Raw genomic sequence first — 17,222 nt, 5'->3', positions numbered from 1 at the left:
CGATCAATTGGCATCCAATTATGGTTTCAAAGATTCCATGGTAGGATATACTGAGATGTTTCTCTACATGGATTACAATATTATTAAGGTTTAAATTAATGAAAACAACCCATGAATTAAAGAGGCTATATGGAACTTTTGCTTCTGGCGTGCTCTTGTGCCAAAAGGGGTCCCAAATCGACAGAAATAACTTTATAGGCCTTAATGACACTCAGACCATTAGCCTATAGCCTCGCTGTAATGTTATGCCATATGAATATTTTTTTTTTTTAGCTTTCTTTTACCACTTTCCCAGATTGTGTGATGCGGTGTTGGTTGTTTTGAAGATTGTCACCAAACTGCCATATTTTCATACACAAGCCGCGGCCTAGGCCTGCCTAGCTGAGATACCCCCAACGTTGTTCTCTTACACCGACACGGAGGCGGAATTGGTTTTGATAGCTTAAAAAACGGTCGATTTCATAGCTACAACACTGTGTCACCATCACTCAATACTTGTAAAAATGTAAATTCTGAAAATGCTTTACCTTTACCTATGCTAGTACTGTACAACCGCGGTGCTTCCGCGTGGTGGTGAAATTCATACTTTTAATAAAAACTTGAATCGAATTCAACCGCCGACTTTTTCGTAATTTGTGTTGCTAAACTGGAGATGTAACGCCCGTCATGTACTGCTGTCTGGGCTGCAACCTAAACTGAGATTCAATTGGCACAGTGTATTCGCGCAGAGTTGGGCAACACAAACGCGCCTTATCCAACCACAGATAGAACATGGATGTGAAGCATCCGCTTGGCGTTTCTACGGTAGTGAGAGAAAGCCCACTGACGCGCAATGGGAGAAGATGGAACGAGATGGATTTTGGCCTACATTCTGCAAATGTTGTCATCGATTAAACATTTGATCGTAATACAGTTTTCTGTTCCCAAAAATAGAATGTATTATGTACAGAGTGGACTAAGTTTTGTAGACTTTAGCCTTGCACACGCGCATTTAACATATTAGGCGTTCCCTAACAGAAATATGCAGATATATGCTAGAACGGACCAATAGGATCTCGCTAGCTCGTGCTTGGCTCTGCCCACCTCCTTGCTTGTTCTGCCCACTATGACTCATCTGTCCCCATTGGAAACGACAGGCTGGGGTCTATCTTGGTTTAGGTATAAAAAATATTTTGTCCAACTGTTGCCTACCATAGCCTCCTGCTGCTCCACCGACAGCGCCATGCCAGCCAGGATGCCTGCATGCCCCATGTGCCCTTGTTTTTTTAAAACAATGTCAGGTACATACAGGGATGACAGAAAGGGTAGTGGTTTTTCTGGCTCAGGTTCAAAGAGACATGCCATTCCACTGAACCTGCCCTGGAGACGGTTCCTTAGCCACTGAAGATCCTCATGTGTGGACTCTCAAGACAGAGGGCTGTAGTCTTTGGCCGGTTACAGGTCCTCCACTGACTGCACCTGGTTGCGCATGGCTGGCTTCATAGGGCCAATATTGTGAACCGTCAAAATAGGCTGCATGGTTACACTTTTGAGCTCCATGGAGGCATTCACATGTGGTAGAGAGAATCCCCTGGTCACCTATAGAGACGTTAAGTACCATATGCCTTTCAATACATGACTTTGAACACCTTGAAAAGCATTTATTGCAAGAAATGTGCTATATAAATCAAGTTTGATTTGATTGATGACATTACAGCTGTAGAATATTTAATAAACTCATTTTCATGAGGACATTTGCAATTTGGGATTTTATCACCTGACATATCAATCATACAGTTGGAAGGATCCTATAAATCAAAACTATGTGAATGCAGGTACCAATCAGAATAAATAAATACTGTGCGCTGAAGATTTGCCTCATGTCAATTCTGAATGTCAATAGATTTTTTGATTTCTTCTCATCAATGACAACATTCTAGAACTGAGTTATCACTCATGTAAATCTGGTGTTTGGGGTAATCTGATTAATAATTATATAACTGATTAAGTGTCTCTTCCTTGTAGAATGCTGACAGCTGTATATAATATATTGTATTTTTAAGATGCTAAAACTTCACTTAATAGCTACGCCCTGGTGTTGGAGTTGGATGACCGTTCAAATCGATTACAAATAAATGTAGGCAGTTGTACTGAGAGGAGACTGTGCCACTTTGACAAAGCAAACGCTTTTGAAAAGGCAGACAAATTCAAGCAGTTACATATAACTGTGGTTAATACCGTATAATTTATTTCACAAGTAATTGTTTTTGCACCTTAGGTTATTTCCTACTAGATTACTTCAAATCGATAAAGAAATCACTAGAAAGCAATGAAAATGTTACTTTCAGGGAAAACTCCAACCATCAAGAAACGGTGTTTACAAAATGAAAGCAGTTGCATTATGGGAGAACAATGATTGACACGGCAGCCATTTTCCTACGGGGCGCCCTGTTCCCATTGTGTGAGAGATAGTAAATACTGACACTGCTAGAAAACCATAACATTTATTTCCTTGCGAAAAAACGTTTATATTCACGTCAGGTAAGTGGCACATTTTGGCATATATTTTTGTCTAAAACACTTAACCACTGTTTTTTATAAGTTTCAGGTGGGTTAAACTTCATTTTATTTTAAAATAGCATTTTATTCCGACGGTGTAGAAATGGAGAAGCGACTGCCGCGATGCTAGAGAAAAATGCTTTCTACTTCACTGGCCGAGGCAGATGTAAATTCCGCTCCAGTTTCATGTGCATTTTTACTTCGCTTGTACGGTGTAAACAAACGTTCACCTACAACTCAGAGCGACTTTTTGGATAGCTACAGTTGTCTAGTTTTATGTTTTAATGTTCGTAGTTCTGAACATTGTTTAGTTTTTCGAAGATTTTTGAAAGTTTCTGTCCCGCTCTTTGCCTGTATATTGGTAGGCTCACTCGATTGCTTCTTCATCTGCGGCCATAATCTTGCGGTTAGAGGGCGGAACTAGGGCTTGTGGACCCACCCATACGCTGTAAACCGTGTATCTCGATTGGTCGACAGCGACGACATTGCCCACTGGATTGGTGGTATTTCGATAGGCGATCTGCATACTAGTTTTATTGGTTGGGCAGTATCCCAGTATTCATGGATAGGATAGTGGCCCGCTGTTGCTGGATTGCAATGCAGTTGATCAGCAAAATAGAAAGTTATCATAACAGAGTAGTACTCCAGACGGAAGCGTTTCAGTCATCATTTCTCAATAATAGCAACACACTAGTACACATTTGACACTTGGAAAAATTATATTGCAATATATTTCCAACTCACAGAATTGTTGGAATTGTATCTAACAGAGCATTGTCGATACATAAAAATAAACAATTGAATGTATTTTTACCTGTCTCTCAGGTGATAACTAACTCGTCATGGCTCGTACCAAGCAGACCGCCCGTAAATCCACTGGAGGAAAGGCTCCACGTAAGCAGCTGGCCACCAAGGCTGCCCGCAAGAGTGCACCGTCTACCGGTGGGGTTAAGAAGCCCCATCGTTACAGGTAAAGTATCGGTTCACCCCTAGAAATAAACATTAGTGTTCACCATAGATCGTACATGTCAAGGTCAGCTAGCAGTGGTGTAAAAATACTTAATTTAAAAAAAACTTATGTACAATTTTACTGGATGACTTTTACTTGAGTAATTTTCTTTTAGGGTATCTTTACTTTTACTCAAGTATGACAGTACGATACTTTTTCCACCACTGTCAGCTAGCGATACAGTCCCATTATGACATAAAGCTTGTGTGAAACCACAGAGGTGGTACCAATTCATATTGGTGTGGAAATGACTTGACACTCCAATTGGTCACTTGGTGTGTTCAAAATGGCACCATATTCCCTATATAGTGTACCACTTTTGACCTGAACCCATAGGGTATAAGGTGCCATTTCAGACGCAGCTAATGTTTTCAATGAGCAGATCCACAAGCCTTATAACTAAGCAGTGATTGCTGGTAAACGTCACCACTCAGTATTTGGGGCGGCAGGTAGCCTAGGGGTTAGAGCGTTGGACTAGTAAACGAAAGGTTGCAAGATCAAATCCCTGAGCTGACGAGGTAAAAATCTGTCGTTCTGCCCCTGAACAAGGAAGTTAACCCACTGTTCCTAGGCCGTCATTGAAAGTAAAAATGTGTTCTTAGCTGACTTGCCTAGTTAAATAATGGTACAATTATTATATATATATTTTTAAATGAGCACGGCCAGACACGACCAGTAGAATTTAGCATGGGGAAATGATCGATGAAGTACTATCGTAGAATATAATTACCCCCCCAGTCATACTGACTGTGTGTTGGTTCCAGGCCCGGCACCGTGGCCCTGCGTGAGATCCGTCGGTACCAGAAGTCCACTGAGCTGCTGATCCGCAAGCTGCCCTTCCAGCGCCTGGTGAGGGAGATCGCTCAGGACTTCAAAACTGACCTGCGCTTCCAGAGTGCAGCTATCGGAGCCCTGCAGGTCAGTGGCTGTGTGTTTATGTGAAGCTCTGTCCCCCTTAATCCAGATCCTGTCCTAATTGGCCTACTACACACACGGTAACAAAACAACATGCTCAAATTATTTTTTGTGTGCTGACTTATGAATATATGTGTGTGTGTGTGTGACATTTCTTCTCTCTGTCTGTCTGCAGGAGGCCAGCGAGGCATACCTGGTGGGTCTGTTTGAGGACACCAACCTGTGTGCCATCCATGCCAAGCGTGTCACCATCATGCCCAAAGACATCCAGCTGGCACGTCGCATCCGTGGGGAGCGTGCTTAGCCTGCCCACCCTCCTTTCCTTTTTCTCTTTAATGTTTCACCTCTATTCTCTTTGTTTCTTTATCTCTCACCGTCCTAACTCCCTCATTTCGCCCTGCCCTTCCATCTCACCCCCCAGTCCCCTCTGCCTGTTTTCTTCTTGGTAGTCTTTAGAGTAACCGTGATTATGATGAGAGAAACGTGTTGAAAAGTCTCGTCTCTCATAGTTTTTGTCTTCAGCAGATGTTTTAGGGTACCTTTTTCGTGCATGTAGTAGGTGTCGCTGATCAGACACACACACACAGGTTTGTGCGTCCTCAGCTCTCATAAAATAAAACTCACTCACATGCACAGGTGGGCAGACCAGAAGGGCATCGCCCGGGGGCTAGTCTGCTTAAGGGGAGTGGCAACTTCCACAGCAGGGTGCTACTAAAACTAACCCCAGGGCTGTTGGTGTGTGTGTGTGTGTGAGCTCTGATCAGCTAAGCAAATTGTATTCAACAGCAAACAAGTATCATCTTGGTTACTTAAAAATAATTGATGATTACTATCATTGTGGATATTGTGTCTATTTTTTTTTATATATATATAATTCATACATATACACCTTTTCTTTTGACTACTGCCAGAGACATCAAAATAATAATAAGAAAAAACGAAGTGATTGAAGTTTGGCAAACTTCTGTTTTTACAGAATTATTTTTAAACCAATCAGAAAGAGCTCGGTTTCATAAGAGCTACTGTTCCAATGGCAGCCACATGGGGGTGATATATACCAGCCCCCCTCCTATTTAGCTTTTTCTCACTATTAATCTGTCATTATCCATGATACTATTCTCAATCTCTTTACCCTATCTCCTCTTAAGGTTAGTTGTGTTCGGCATTAGAGTTGTTACACCAGTATGAGTTGACTTTGTAGTAGCAAGAGTTACTCTTCAAGTTTGGGTTATTTTCTGACTTTCTCTCACTTCCTTTGTATACTGAACAAAAATATAAACTTATCATGCAAGAATTTAAAAGATTTTACAGATGTTACAGCTCATACAAGGAAATCAGTCAATTGAAATCAGTTCATTAGGCCCTAATCTATGGATTTCACTTGACTGGGGGGGGCAGCCCTGAGGGCATAGATCCATCCTCATCAGCTGTCCGGGTGCTGCTCTCGGCGATCCCACAGGTGAAGAAGCTGAATGTGGAGGTCCTGGGCTGGCGTGGTTACACAAGGTCTGTGGCTGTGAGGACGTTTGGACGTACTGCCAAATTCTCTAAAACAACATTGGATGCGGCTTATAGTAGAAAAACTAGCATTCAATTTTCTGGCAACAGCTCTTGTGGACATTGCTGAAGTCAGAATGCCAATTGCTCAACTTCAGACATCTGTGGCATTGTGTTGTGTGACAAAACTAAACATTTTAGAATGGCCTTTTATTGCTCCAGCACAAGGTGCACCTGTGTAATGATCATGCTGTTTAATCAGCTTCTTGATATGCCACGCCTGTCAGGTGGATGGATTATCTTGGCAAAAGAGAAATGTTCACTAACAGGGATGTAAACACAATTTGAGAGAAGTTTTTTGTGCATATGAACATTTCTGGGATCTTTTATTTCAGCTCATGAAACATGGGACCAACACTACTATGTTGCCTTTATATTTTTGTTCATTATAGATCTGACTATTCAATCGTTCAGTTTCCTCAATTTGTGATAAGCAATATAACATGTTTGTTTTCTTATATTTGTTCTTATTCCTCAAGATTTTCAGATGTTTAAGCTGATCTTTGTATTTTCCAAATTTCTCATATTATGGTGGTAATAAATAGATGTTACACAAAATAAGTGTCTGTCAGTTTCCTTTTCTACAAATGTTTCACTCTTTGCTTGTTGTGTGCATAGTCTGTAAGAGTTGTACGATTTTGATTGATGAAACATTCCGGTGGGCTACCTCTTGATTTGAAAGAATATAACTTCTAGATACAACTAGATTACCCTATCATAACCAAAAAAACAAGGACCTAGAACTCGTGTTTTTGCAGGCAAACAAATGGCAAAGCTTCAATTCATGTTTTTAAAAAGTAATGTTGCTCTCATGGAATGTCATTATAGAAACCAACTGCTGTTTGCATGTGAAACCAGTAGAATTGTGACTGCTTAACTCCTTTCCGTAAATATTTTATCCTGAAAATCTCCCCAGTCTTTAATGATTACAAGCATACCCAAAACATGATGCAGACACCACTATGCTTGAAATATGGAAAGTGGTTCAATTATGTGTTGTATTGGATTTTCCCCAAACATAACAATTTGTATTCAGGACAACAAGTGAATTGCTTTGCCACATTTTTTGCAGTATTACTTTAGTGCCTTGTTACAAACAGGATGCATGTTTTGGGATATTTTTATGCTGTACAAGCTTCCTTCTTTTCACTCTGTCAATTAGGTTAGCATTGAGGAGTAACTACAATGTTGTTGATCCAACCTCAGTTTTCTCCTATCGTAGCAATTAAATTCTGTAACTATTTTAAAGTCACTTCTTTAAGCCTGGGTGGTTTCCTTCCTCTCTGGCAACTGAGTTAGGAAGGACAACTATCTTTATAGGGACTGGGTGTATTGATTTACTGCTCGACTGAGGGACCTTACAGATTATTGTATGTGTGGGGTACAGAGATGATGTAGTCATTCAAAAATCATGTTAAACTATTGTTCCACACAGAGTGAGTCCATGCAATTTATGAACTTATTTAGGCTTGCCATAACAAAGGGATGAAATACATGACTCAAGAATTTCAGCTTTTCATTTTTAATTCAATGTATAAAAAAAATCTAAAAACACAATTCCAATTTGACATTATGGGGTATTGTGTGTAGGCCAGTGACAAAAACATCTCAATTTAATCAATTTTAAATTCAGGCCAAACACAACAAAATTTGGGAAAAGTCAATGGGTGTGAATACTTTCTGAAGGCACTGTATCAGAGATCTGTGTGCATACAGGTAGACAGGCCTGTTTTCTTTCCTAGTTCTTGCAATGCCTAACCAGAGGGTGGAGAAGTTGAACAGCAGTAGAATCAGCACAGTTGCAGCTGTGTGGGCTAATATAGTCAAACTGTTTGCCTTGTGGTAAATTGAGGGTATGTTGAGACAATGGTTGAGCCAATGGCAATTTGAGCAAATATAAGTGTTTTTCCCCCCAGGTGTAATGCAAGCCATTATCGCTGGGATATGAGGCTTATGTTAAAAGTGTAAAAAAAGTACTAAGTGTATAATAGGTGTTAAGCCTGTGTCAAAAGATGCTTAAAAGTATTGTCATTGTATTGAATTGTGTTTGGGAAATAAAGATAGACATGGTTTTAAAAAGTATAAAATGGAAACTCAAATGGTAATGGAGAAATCAAAAGAAATCAGCCAAGACCACTGACTACACCAAAGTATAGCAATTATATTGTATTCACTAAGGCTTCATTTTCTGTTGCAAAACCATTTGTTACTAATGAATATCACCTTGGTCCTGCAGTTACAGTGGTATGCAGGGGTTTGCTCCAGCCAACACAGCACCAAAATACCTGATAGAGCTTATAAACTCAAGGTCTCGATAAACTGAATGAAGTAGACTTGTGTTGGGCTGGAGCTAAACCCTCCACGTCCACTAGCTCTCCGGTGACCATTGCTTTACAATATTTAAAAAACAGTTTTATAAGGGTTTATTTATGTACAATTGAAGTCAGAGGTTTACATACACGTAAGTCATTCAAACTCGTTTTTCAACCACCCCACACATTTTTTGTTAACAAACTATAGCTTTGGCAAGTAGGTTAGGACATCTACGTTGTGCATGACACAAGTCATTTTTCAAACAATTGTTTACAGATTATTTCACTAATAATTCACTGTATCACAATTCCAGTGGGTCAGAAGTTTACATACACTAAGTTGACTGTGCTTTTAAACAGCTTGGAAAATTACAGAAAATGATGTCATAGCTTTAGAACCTTCTGATAGGCTAATTAAAATTATTTGAGTCAATTGGAGGTGTACCTGTGGATGTATTTCAAGGCCTACCTTCAAACTTAGTGCCTCTTTGCTTGACATCATGGGGAAATCAAAAGAAATCAGCCAAGACCATAGAAACATTTTTGTAGACCTCCACAAGTCTGGTTCATTCTTGGGAGCAATTTCCAAACGCCTGAAGGTACCAAGTTCATCTGTACAAACAATAGTACGCAAGTATAAACACCATGGGACCATGCAGCCGTCATACCGCTCAGGAAGAAGACGTGTTCTGTCTCCTAGAGATGAACGCACTTTGGTGTGAAAAGTGCAAATCAATTCCAGAACAACAGCAAAGGACATTGTGAAGATGCTGGAGGAAACAGGTACAAACGTATCTATATCCACAGTAAAATGAGTCCTATATATACATAACCTGAAAGGCTGCTCAGCAAGGAAGAAGCCACTGCTCCAAAACTGCCATAAAAAAGCCAGACTAGGGTTTGCAACTGCACATGGGGACAAAGATCGTACTTTTTGGAGAAATGTCCTCTGGTCTGATGAAACAAAAATAGAACTGTTTGGCCATAATGACCATCGTTTTGTTTGGAGGAAAAAGGGGGAGGCTTGCAAGCCGAAGAACACCATCCCAACCATGAAGCACGGGGGTGGCAGAATCATGTTGTGGGGGTGCTTTGCTGCAGGAGAGACTGGTGCACTTCACAAAATAGATTACATCATGAGGTAGGAAAATTATGTGGATATATTGAAGCAACATCTCAAGACATCAGTCAGGAAGTTAAAGCGTGGTAGCAAATGGGTCTTCCAAATTAATAATGACCCCAAGCATACTTCCAAATTTGTGGCAAAATGGCTTAAGGACAACAAAGTCAAGGTATTTGTGGGCAGAACTGAAAAGGCGTGTGCGAGCGAGGAGGTCTACAAACCTGACTCAGTTACACCAGCTCTGTCAGAAGGAATGGGCTAAAATTCACCCAAGTTATTGTGGGAAGCTTGATGAAGGCTCCCGAAACATTTGACCCAAGTTAAACAATTTAAAGGCAATGCTACCAAATACTAATTGAGTGTATGTAAACTTCTGACCCACTGGGAATGTGATGAAAGAATGTCACGTCCTGACCAGAGAAAGCCTTGATTTTCTATGGTGGAGTAGGTCAGGGCGTGACTGAGGGGTGTTCTAGTTTATTATTTATATGTGTAGTCTAGTTTTTGTATTTCTATGTTGGCCTGGTATGGTTCCCAATCAGAGGCAGCTGTCTATCGTTGTCTCTGATTGGGGATCATATTTAGGTAGCCTTTTCCCACCTGTTGTTTGTGGGATCTTGTTTTTGTATTGTTGCTTTTGAGCCCTACTAGGCTGTACGTTCGTTTGTTTCTTTCTCTTTTTGTTTTTGTTGCTGGTTCTCATTCTAATAAATTATGATGAACCCAAATCACGCTGCGCCTTGGTCTACCCATTTCGACGAGCGTTACAAATAAATAAAATCTGAAATAAATAATTCTCTCTACTATTATTCTGACATTTCACATTCTTAAAATAAAGTGGTGATCCTAACTGACCTAAGACAGGGAATTTTTATTTGGATTAAATGTCAGGAATTGTGAAAAACGGTGTATGTAAACTCGGACTCAAAATATGAAACTGATGTGACTAAGTGTTTGTGTTCCCTTATGTCATAAAGAGAAAGAAATGCATTACTTTAAGGGGTCATGAATTGGTCATTTTGGTCTTATGTGGTTTAGGGTTTTGAGTTTGTAAGTATACTTCAGAGAGAAGAGTTGGGAACGGTCTTGGTTGGCCAGGGTCATGTTCATCAGGGCACAAAATGGGAAACATTTTAAAACACTTTGCAACAGATTTAGTTTTTCTTCAGGTATTCTTCACCTTGTGTCTGTTTGCTTCACTTTGGCAGCTAAAACGACCGACATTGGGATATAATAAGGAACGCTGTGTGTCTCTATGTTCACCTTCCCCAAGGTCTGCTGGGTGCTGCTCTCCATCCCTCCCTCCCTTGCTCCATCCCTCCCCCACCACATCTGCTCCTTTTAGAGATTACCGGCAACATGTCTGTCTATCTGAAACTATCCGTGCTGACGACCAGCAGATTACAACCGCACTGCACCCTCCGAAAGAGATTAACCAATCAGGACGCAGACAGAGACAGAGAGGGCAGGGATTAACCAATCAGACCACAGAGAGGGAGGGCAGAGGGATTAACGTGGCGCGGAGAGGGATTAACCCAGCGAGTTGAGTGGGTATGTCGTGTGCGTATTCAGTGCGCTATGGAAATCTCTCTAGTTTCCCTTTTACGTCTAAATACTATACTGTATAATGCTTGTGTTCAAATGAACACTTCATCAGTTGAAGAAAATGGCAAATGCACTCCTATGTTATTCATTCCCAACATTGTTAGATACATTGAAGTTTGCTGCTCTCTGAAAAATAAAGTTATTCTATAAATTAATAGGTTATGTATTCATTTTTAGAGTCCCCATTTGTCCAAACTTAAAGTACCAAATTGTTAATCTGTCACCACATGAGAAATCTAGTTATCTCCAGACACTGTCAAATATGTTATGGAATCTGTCTTTTGCTGAGTCTAGATTCCAACACACATTCGCTCTGGATAAGAGCGTCTGCTAAATGACTTAAATGTAAATGTCTTATGTGCAACGATAGGAGCATTGATAGGAGCATTGCTGCAGAGTAACTCAGTAAACTCAGTGCCCATCTCTGTTATGACATACACACACACACATGGCATACACATCACGTACACATGTTGTACTCACAAACACTCACATACAAGTATACACACTCACACAAATTTCCACTTGAAGTCAAATTACATGGCATGTAACCAGGTCAACAAGGGATTACTGGGTTGTCAGAAGAGGAGGGTGAGGTGGAGTAATGGATGTGTGGAGGGAGGCAAAAGGGGGGTAAGAGACTGGTAGGGATGGGGGAGAAGAGATGTGCTGGAGGGGAGGGGTTGCACATAGGAAGAAGGTACTGTACCCCAAGCCTTGATTGTTTTTTTTTGACATTGAGACATTAGTGGAAGGAAAGAAAGGGGAAGTAATTACATTGTCCTCCATGATAGCAGAGTTTGAATTAATATGTTTTAACCATGGCCTGAGTGTTTCAAATTAGTTTCTAGTTAAGTCTTTCCCATATAGCATTATCATCAAGGGCATCAACCTTTTTATAGAATATATAGTATACTTTGCCTGTTCAGAGAGAAGAGAAGTGATTGAGACCATTGGTGCAGAAGATTGAGAGACATGTAGACGGAGAGACAAACAAACAGGGAAAGAGACCAAGGCCGTAGCTACATATGAGGACACTGAGGTCCGGACCTCTGTACTTAAAAAAAACAAAAACAAACATTTTCAGGACTCAATCAGGGTCTCAATTTACTGTTGAAAGTTAGAAAGGTAGAATACTCAAGGTGCAATTTTGAAACTTGGTTGTGCATCAGCAGTTTTCCTCTTGTTATATGTCACTCACTGACTGAAGGAAAGTGAGAAGTGAGAGGCAGAGGTGGGGAAAGAGACAGAAAGATGGTGACAGAAAGAAGGATGGGGAGATAGAGAGAAGGAAAGAGAGACAGAGGGGTAATCCTGACTAATTCACTTAGGACATTGCTGAAGGGAGGGTAAGAGGATTGAGCCACTCTAGAATCAGATGAGCAAAAATAACCGATAGCAAGATGCACTGGAGAGCCATGTGGGCCAAGGTGGAAACTGTTAAGAAACACAATAGAAACCATAGCTAACGAACTAACAACATGGTGACTGTTATCCTCAGAAGTTAACTGGTCACTTGTTAAGTTCGGGGTCAGTCATGTCCTTGAACTGAACTAATTTCGATTCTGAATACCAATACATGATGTACAGTACGTTTGAAAAAACCTGATCACTTCCTTTAAATTGTGAAACCAAAATGTCACTCAAACTTGTAATCACAATAATGTTTGCTGGGAATAAATGTAGATTAAAAATTAGCTCTAATATTTCACACAACAAAACATACCATTTTTTTTCTCCATCAAAATATAATAGCAATGATGCTAGCCTAACACCATAGTAACACGTTAGCTCCAAAAGCCTAAAAGTAACCAAATGAAAATCTAAATTGTAACATAGAATAACAATGACTAAACTCAAATTAACACTGATGGCCTTTCAGAACAAAAAAAAGAGAGACTAAGAGAGTATCAAAGCTCTGTAAATTTGATCTATTGTTGTGTTTCTTGAAAACAAAACTCAAGCCATCAACAGCAGAAAAAACATCAGAGGAACAATTGAGTTTAGCGTGGTTGTATCAGTAGAATTCTCTTGAGGATGTCTTTCCATCACAGACCAATCAATGCATCTGAACCATGGCGTGTGTTTAAATCAGTTTGTAGCTGCGAGTCTTTCCCATACAGTAGTATGATCCTCAGGGGCATCCTTCCCTTCTACTGTATGAGAAAGTAAATGGACCTGATATCCTGCAGTCAGGAGGGATCAATAATGTCCACTGGTCTCTCTTCTCCTCTCTCCCCTGAATAGAAAACACATTCTACAGGGGTTGTAAAAACCAAGCATACAAACGAGAAACAGAGAGAAAAAAATAAGTGTTCAGTCAGAATCATTTGATTGTACTGTATATCTGGCGAGAGCCTTATTCATTCACAACTTCTCCCTCTTCTTCTTCTTCTTCCTCTTCTTCTTTTTCTTCTTCTTCCCACTCTCTCTACAGCACCTGGAACTTCCAGGAATTCTGGTCTTTGTGGTCCAGGCAGTCCATGGTGCTAAAGCCCAGCTTCCAGGCCTGCTGGTCTTTGTAGTCCAGGCAATCGACGGAGGTGAAGCCCAGCGAGGCGGCCGTGCCGTAGCCCTGGGAGGAGAGCGAGGCGGGTGACTGGCTCAGCGAACCCCCCATTGAGGGCACGGTGATGGGGCTGAGGGCACCGCTAGCCGACAGCTGCGAATGCATGGGCGACAGGTAGGCGCCGCAGTCCAGGCCCGTGAAGTAGGAGGAGGTGCCGGCATAGCCCTGGGCATAGCCCTGGGCGTAGGCCTGCGGCTGGCCGTAGCTCATCGGGTAGGCAGAGGGCCGCTGCATGCAGGGCGCCGAAGAGGCCAGAGGGTCAGGGAGTGGTGAGATGGCCGGGCTCCAGATGGAGACGGCTGCGTTGCCAGGGTTGTTGCCGCTTGGCGGCAGGGAGGGGCCCGATGGGGCTGAGGAGGGGCTGTAGGAACCAGAGGGGTTGTTGGCTGAGGGGTCTGGGCCGGCGCTGGGCTGGTCCTGGGCGGGCGACGTCTTCTTTTTGGGCGGGCGGGGCTTGGACTGGCCGCTGCTCTGCTGCTGCTGTTGGCGGCACTTGGCGCGGCGGTTTTTGAACCACACCTGCAGAAACAGAGACACACAACACAGCTACTTAGCATAGAGACAGACAATATGTGGAAAAACTGTGATGGTGATAGTAAGTTGTTTGGTGGGAAGATGGCACTATGTTACTACATCATTGTTGATATATCTGTCACTATGCCAATGTGCACCTATACTATGTGATATAATGCAACTGTCAAAACCAGTTTTTGTACCAGATAGAACTGTGAGCCAAACTGTCACAGGTGGGGGATGTATCTGTACAGAGCATTCAGTACATGTCCTTCTACAGTCCTTACCACAATACTGGTGAATTGTATTCTTCGATCCGAGAGCACTCTCTTACCTATGAAGGTGGACGCCATTTTTTTTTAACCACAACAACAATATTGTAACACTGTTTCGATTGTGTAGGTATTTCTTCAACTGTCCATGTTGTTATAACTTGAAAGGAGCCCCGATTGATAACATGCATAGATGTAAATTGCACTAACTGCATAACCTGCATAGGCCTACTCTCAATGTACTTCTAAATCCATTACATTGTCATATAGACACCTGTTGATGAGACGAGAAGATGAGACTAGAACCACTTATAGATAGAGCCATGTCTGACTAAATATTTTATATATATTCACATTACACCGTACCTGTACGCGTGACTCGGGGAGGTTGATCTTGAGGGCCACCTCCTCCCTCATGAAGATGTCGGGGTAGCGGGTCTTGGAGAACAAGGCCTCCAGGATATCCAGCTGAGTGCGTGTGAAGGTGGTGCGCTCGCGACGCTGCTTTCGTGGGGTGGCTGAGAAATCCAGAGACACAGAGACTGTGTGATAATAATGGTAATGATGGAATGGCATTAATGGACAGCAGCACTCCTCAGTGCTCAAAGTGATTGACATTCACATTGTATTTCATTAAGCCTACAGTTAATTGGAAAGGGTTTGTATATGTGTTGATAACAGTGGTATTGATTTCGTACCACGCCATGACACCTCTCTATAAGACAATAAGTAATTGTGCAGTCATATAGTTTCTATGATCATTATGGTATTTTGAGATATTCATAGTCATAAAATAGTCATAGCAGGTATTAGCCTAGTAATAGAAAAAAGGCCAAAGAAAAAAAGAAAGAAAACTATAGGAAAATTCAGGTCTATGTGAAAACGAATCATTTCCTGACTTAAAAACTGTGCCCATATATGGGATGATGTGTGTTAGGCTAAATGGTGATTGTCTGTCTGCAAGTTGAACAGGCGATACAACTGGTGATGATGGTAATGGCAGATGCAAAAATAAACAGTTTGACCGAGAAATGCATAGCCGACTGTAAAGGACCAGGCTACTCTCACATTTAGCCAATTTGGACTAGGTTTACGCTAAACTGTCATAATTGTCTATAGATATGGTTTTCGTTTAATTCTCTATTCTTTTCAATGCTCACAATTATTTCATATTTTCTTTTTGATTAGGAATCGCTGTTATCTGACACTAGCCTACCCTTTGTTGAATAGGTTATTGTCATGGAACCAGTCACAGAATAATCTATTATTATTGATATTGTTGATATTATTCTTGTTGTTGTTGTTGTAGTTATTGTTATTAGTAAGCTATGTTATGTTGTAATACATTATTAACGGGGTTGAAAAATTCTTGGTGCATGGACTGCCCACTGTTTTACGCATGAGCCGCGTTCATCTTTGGCCAATGTAGGTTATAAAAAAAACTAAATAAAAAAACATTGGTAATGAGAAAAAAAAGTGGTAGTATTGCTATACTCACATGGGTATCCAGCCGTGGTGTGTAGCAGGTCCATCCCAGGCATGTTTAACCCGTTCATGGCGTAATGGGGTTGCTTAATGTAGGACATCATCCTCGCGCCGAGATTTTATGCCTTCTCGCTCACTTGGCCGTCTCTCTGAATTGACACACACGACCGGACGTTCTTGGGAGACTTTGCTATTTTCCACCAGTCCCTCTTGGTCGGTAAGTTTAGGTCTCGCTTCAAGTCAACCTCGCCAAGTGCGTAAAAGTGGATATATTGATATCGGAAAGTTCTTTGTCTTTCTTTCTTTTTACTCTTACTCTTTCTCACTTTACTGACTTGTCGAAAACACCAAACATTTCTAGTGCGCTCCTCGTGACAATTGCGCGCCTCAGTTTATGTCAAGGTAGATCGCGCGGACCCTTCTGTTTTGGCGCGCTAGGAGCAGGTTAAGGGGCGCGTGCTGCAGTTGAGCGGGGGTGAAGCCACTACACTGATTTATTTTACAGACACTGTGAGCTAATTAGAGGGACGACGTGGACTCATAGAAACCCCTCCTTCCCCTCTCTCTCTCTCTCCCCCTCTCTCTTTCGCTCCATATCTATTTCCCTCCTCCCGCTATCTCTCTCGTCTCTGCCCACCCCATCACACATGTTCCTTTTATTCCGAGAGACATTTAGAAACAATTTTGCAGTTAAGTCTACTTTTTCAATTGACCATGTAGAGGCATCACATGTTAACAGCGTTTATCACATTTTCATCAAACAAAATAAACATTATATGTAATAGGCTACAGTTAATGTAATCGTTGAAGGGTTGGTTAAAGAAAAATATTTTTCTTACCCAACCCGTCAATTTTTTTCAAACTATTCATTTTCAGTGCTGTAGCGAAAAATAATATTTAGCCGTGTATTTTTTTTAAATGCTGTCGATTTATCAACAATCGATACACATTCCTTCTTTAACGTTTGAAATCAAGGCATAAGATTATACATTATAGTCTCAGACATACATTATACAGTATATATAATAGTATGTGGAAACACCTTCAAATTAGTGCATTCGGCTATTTCAGACACACCCGTTGCTGACAGGTGTATAAAATTGAGCGCACAGCCATGCAATCTCAATAGACAAACATTAGCAGTAGAATGGCCTTACTAAATAGCTCAGTGACTTTTAACGTGGCACCATCACATGATGCCACCTTTCCAACAAGTCAGTTCTTCAAATTTCTGCCCTGCTAGAGCTGCACCGGTCAACTGTAAGTGTTGTTGTTGTGAAGTGGAAAAGTCTATGAGCAACAATGGTGCAGCAACAAAGTGGTA

At 41.2% G+C, this 17,222-nt stretch overlaps 2 protein-coding genes across 3 annotated transcripts; one reads left to right on the top strand and one right to left on the bottom strand.

Moving 5' to 3' along the window:
- The first annotated feature begins 2,410 nt into the window (after window positions 1-2,410).
- h3f3c (H3 histone, family 3C) lies at window positions 2,411-5,297 on the top strand. Its single transcript, XM_029671450.2, has 4 exons — window positions 2,411-2,520; window positions 3,364-3,508; window positions 4,312-4,465; window positions 4,638-5,297. Exons 2-4 carry the CDS (start codon window positions 3,381-3,383, stop codon window positions 4,764-4,766), a joined length of 411 nt encoding a protein of 136 aa, XP_029527310.1. The 5' UTR covers window positions 2,411-2,520; window positions 3,364-3,380; the 3' UTR covers window positions 4,767-5,297.
- Window positions 5,298-11,749: 6,452 nt separating this feature from the next.
- LOC115136060 (homeobox protein otx5-like) lies at window positions 11,750-16,454 on the bottom strand. Of its 2 annotated transcripts, none has more exons than XM_029671434.2 (3): window positions 15,912-16,454; window positions 14,780-14,955; window positions 11,750-14,147 (listed from the first exon to the last, which is right to left on the bottom strand). In XM_029671434.2, the coding sequence occupies exons 1-3, from the start codon at window positions 16,000-16,002 to the stop codon at window positions 13,491-13,493; spliced, it is 924 nt and encodes a 307-aa protein (XP_029527294.1). In that variant the 5' UTR covers window positions 16,003-16,454; the 3' UTR covers window positions 11,750-13,490. The 2 variants fall into 2 exon arrangements, with proteins under 2 accessions (XP_029527294.1, XP_029527295.1); XM_029671435.2 differs by having other exon boundaries at window positions 14,780-14,931.
- Window positions 16,455-17,222: the final 768 nt, after the last annotated feature.

The sequence above is a fragment of the Oncorhynchus nerka genome, linkage group LG10 (assembly GCF_034236695.1).
Source record: "Oncorhynchus nerka isolate Pitt River linkage group LG10, Oner_Uvic_2.0, whole genome shotgun sequence".
In the NCBI taxonomy this organism is placed as follows: Eukaryota; Metazoa; Chordata; class Actinopteri; order Salmoniformes; family Salmonidae; genus Oncorhynchus; species Oncorhynchus nerka.
The sequence above is the reverse complement of the archived record's forward strand: the minus strand, read 5'-3'. Positions and strand labels throughout refer to the sequence as shown.

What these genes read in the sequence shown, in the direction of transcription:
- LOC115136060 (XM_029671434.2), bottom strand. Translation starts at nt 16,002, where the DNA reads ATGATGTCCTACATTAAGCAACCCCATTACGCCATGAACGGGTTAAAC. An exon ending in CACCACGGCTGGATACCCAT is followed by an intron (nt 14,956 to 15,911) that starts GTGAGTATAGCA and finishes ATTATCACACAG; the next exon opens with TCTCTGTGTCTCTGGATTTC. An exon ending in TCCCCGAGTCACGCGTACAG is followed by an intron (nt 14,148 to 14,779) that starts GTACGGTGTAAT and finishes CTGTTTCTGCAG; the next exon opens with GTGTGGTTCAAAAACCGCCG.
- h3f3c (XM_029671450.2), top strand. Translation starts at nt 3,381, where the DNA reads ATGGCTCGTACCAAGCAGACCGCCCGTAAATCCACTGGAGGAAAGGCT. An exon ending in AAGAAGCCCCATCGTTACAG is followed by an intron (nt 3,509 to 4,311) that starts GTAAAGTATCGG and finishes TGTTGGTTCCAG; the next exon opens with GCCCGGCACCGTGGCCCTGC. An exon ending in CAGCTATCGGAGCCCTGCAG is followed by an intron (nt 4,466 to 4,637) that starts GTCAGTGGCTGT and finishes GTCTGTCTGCAG; the next exon opens with GAGGCCAGCGAGGCATACCT.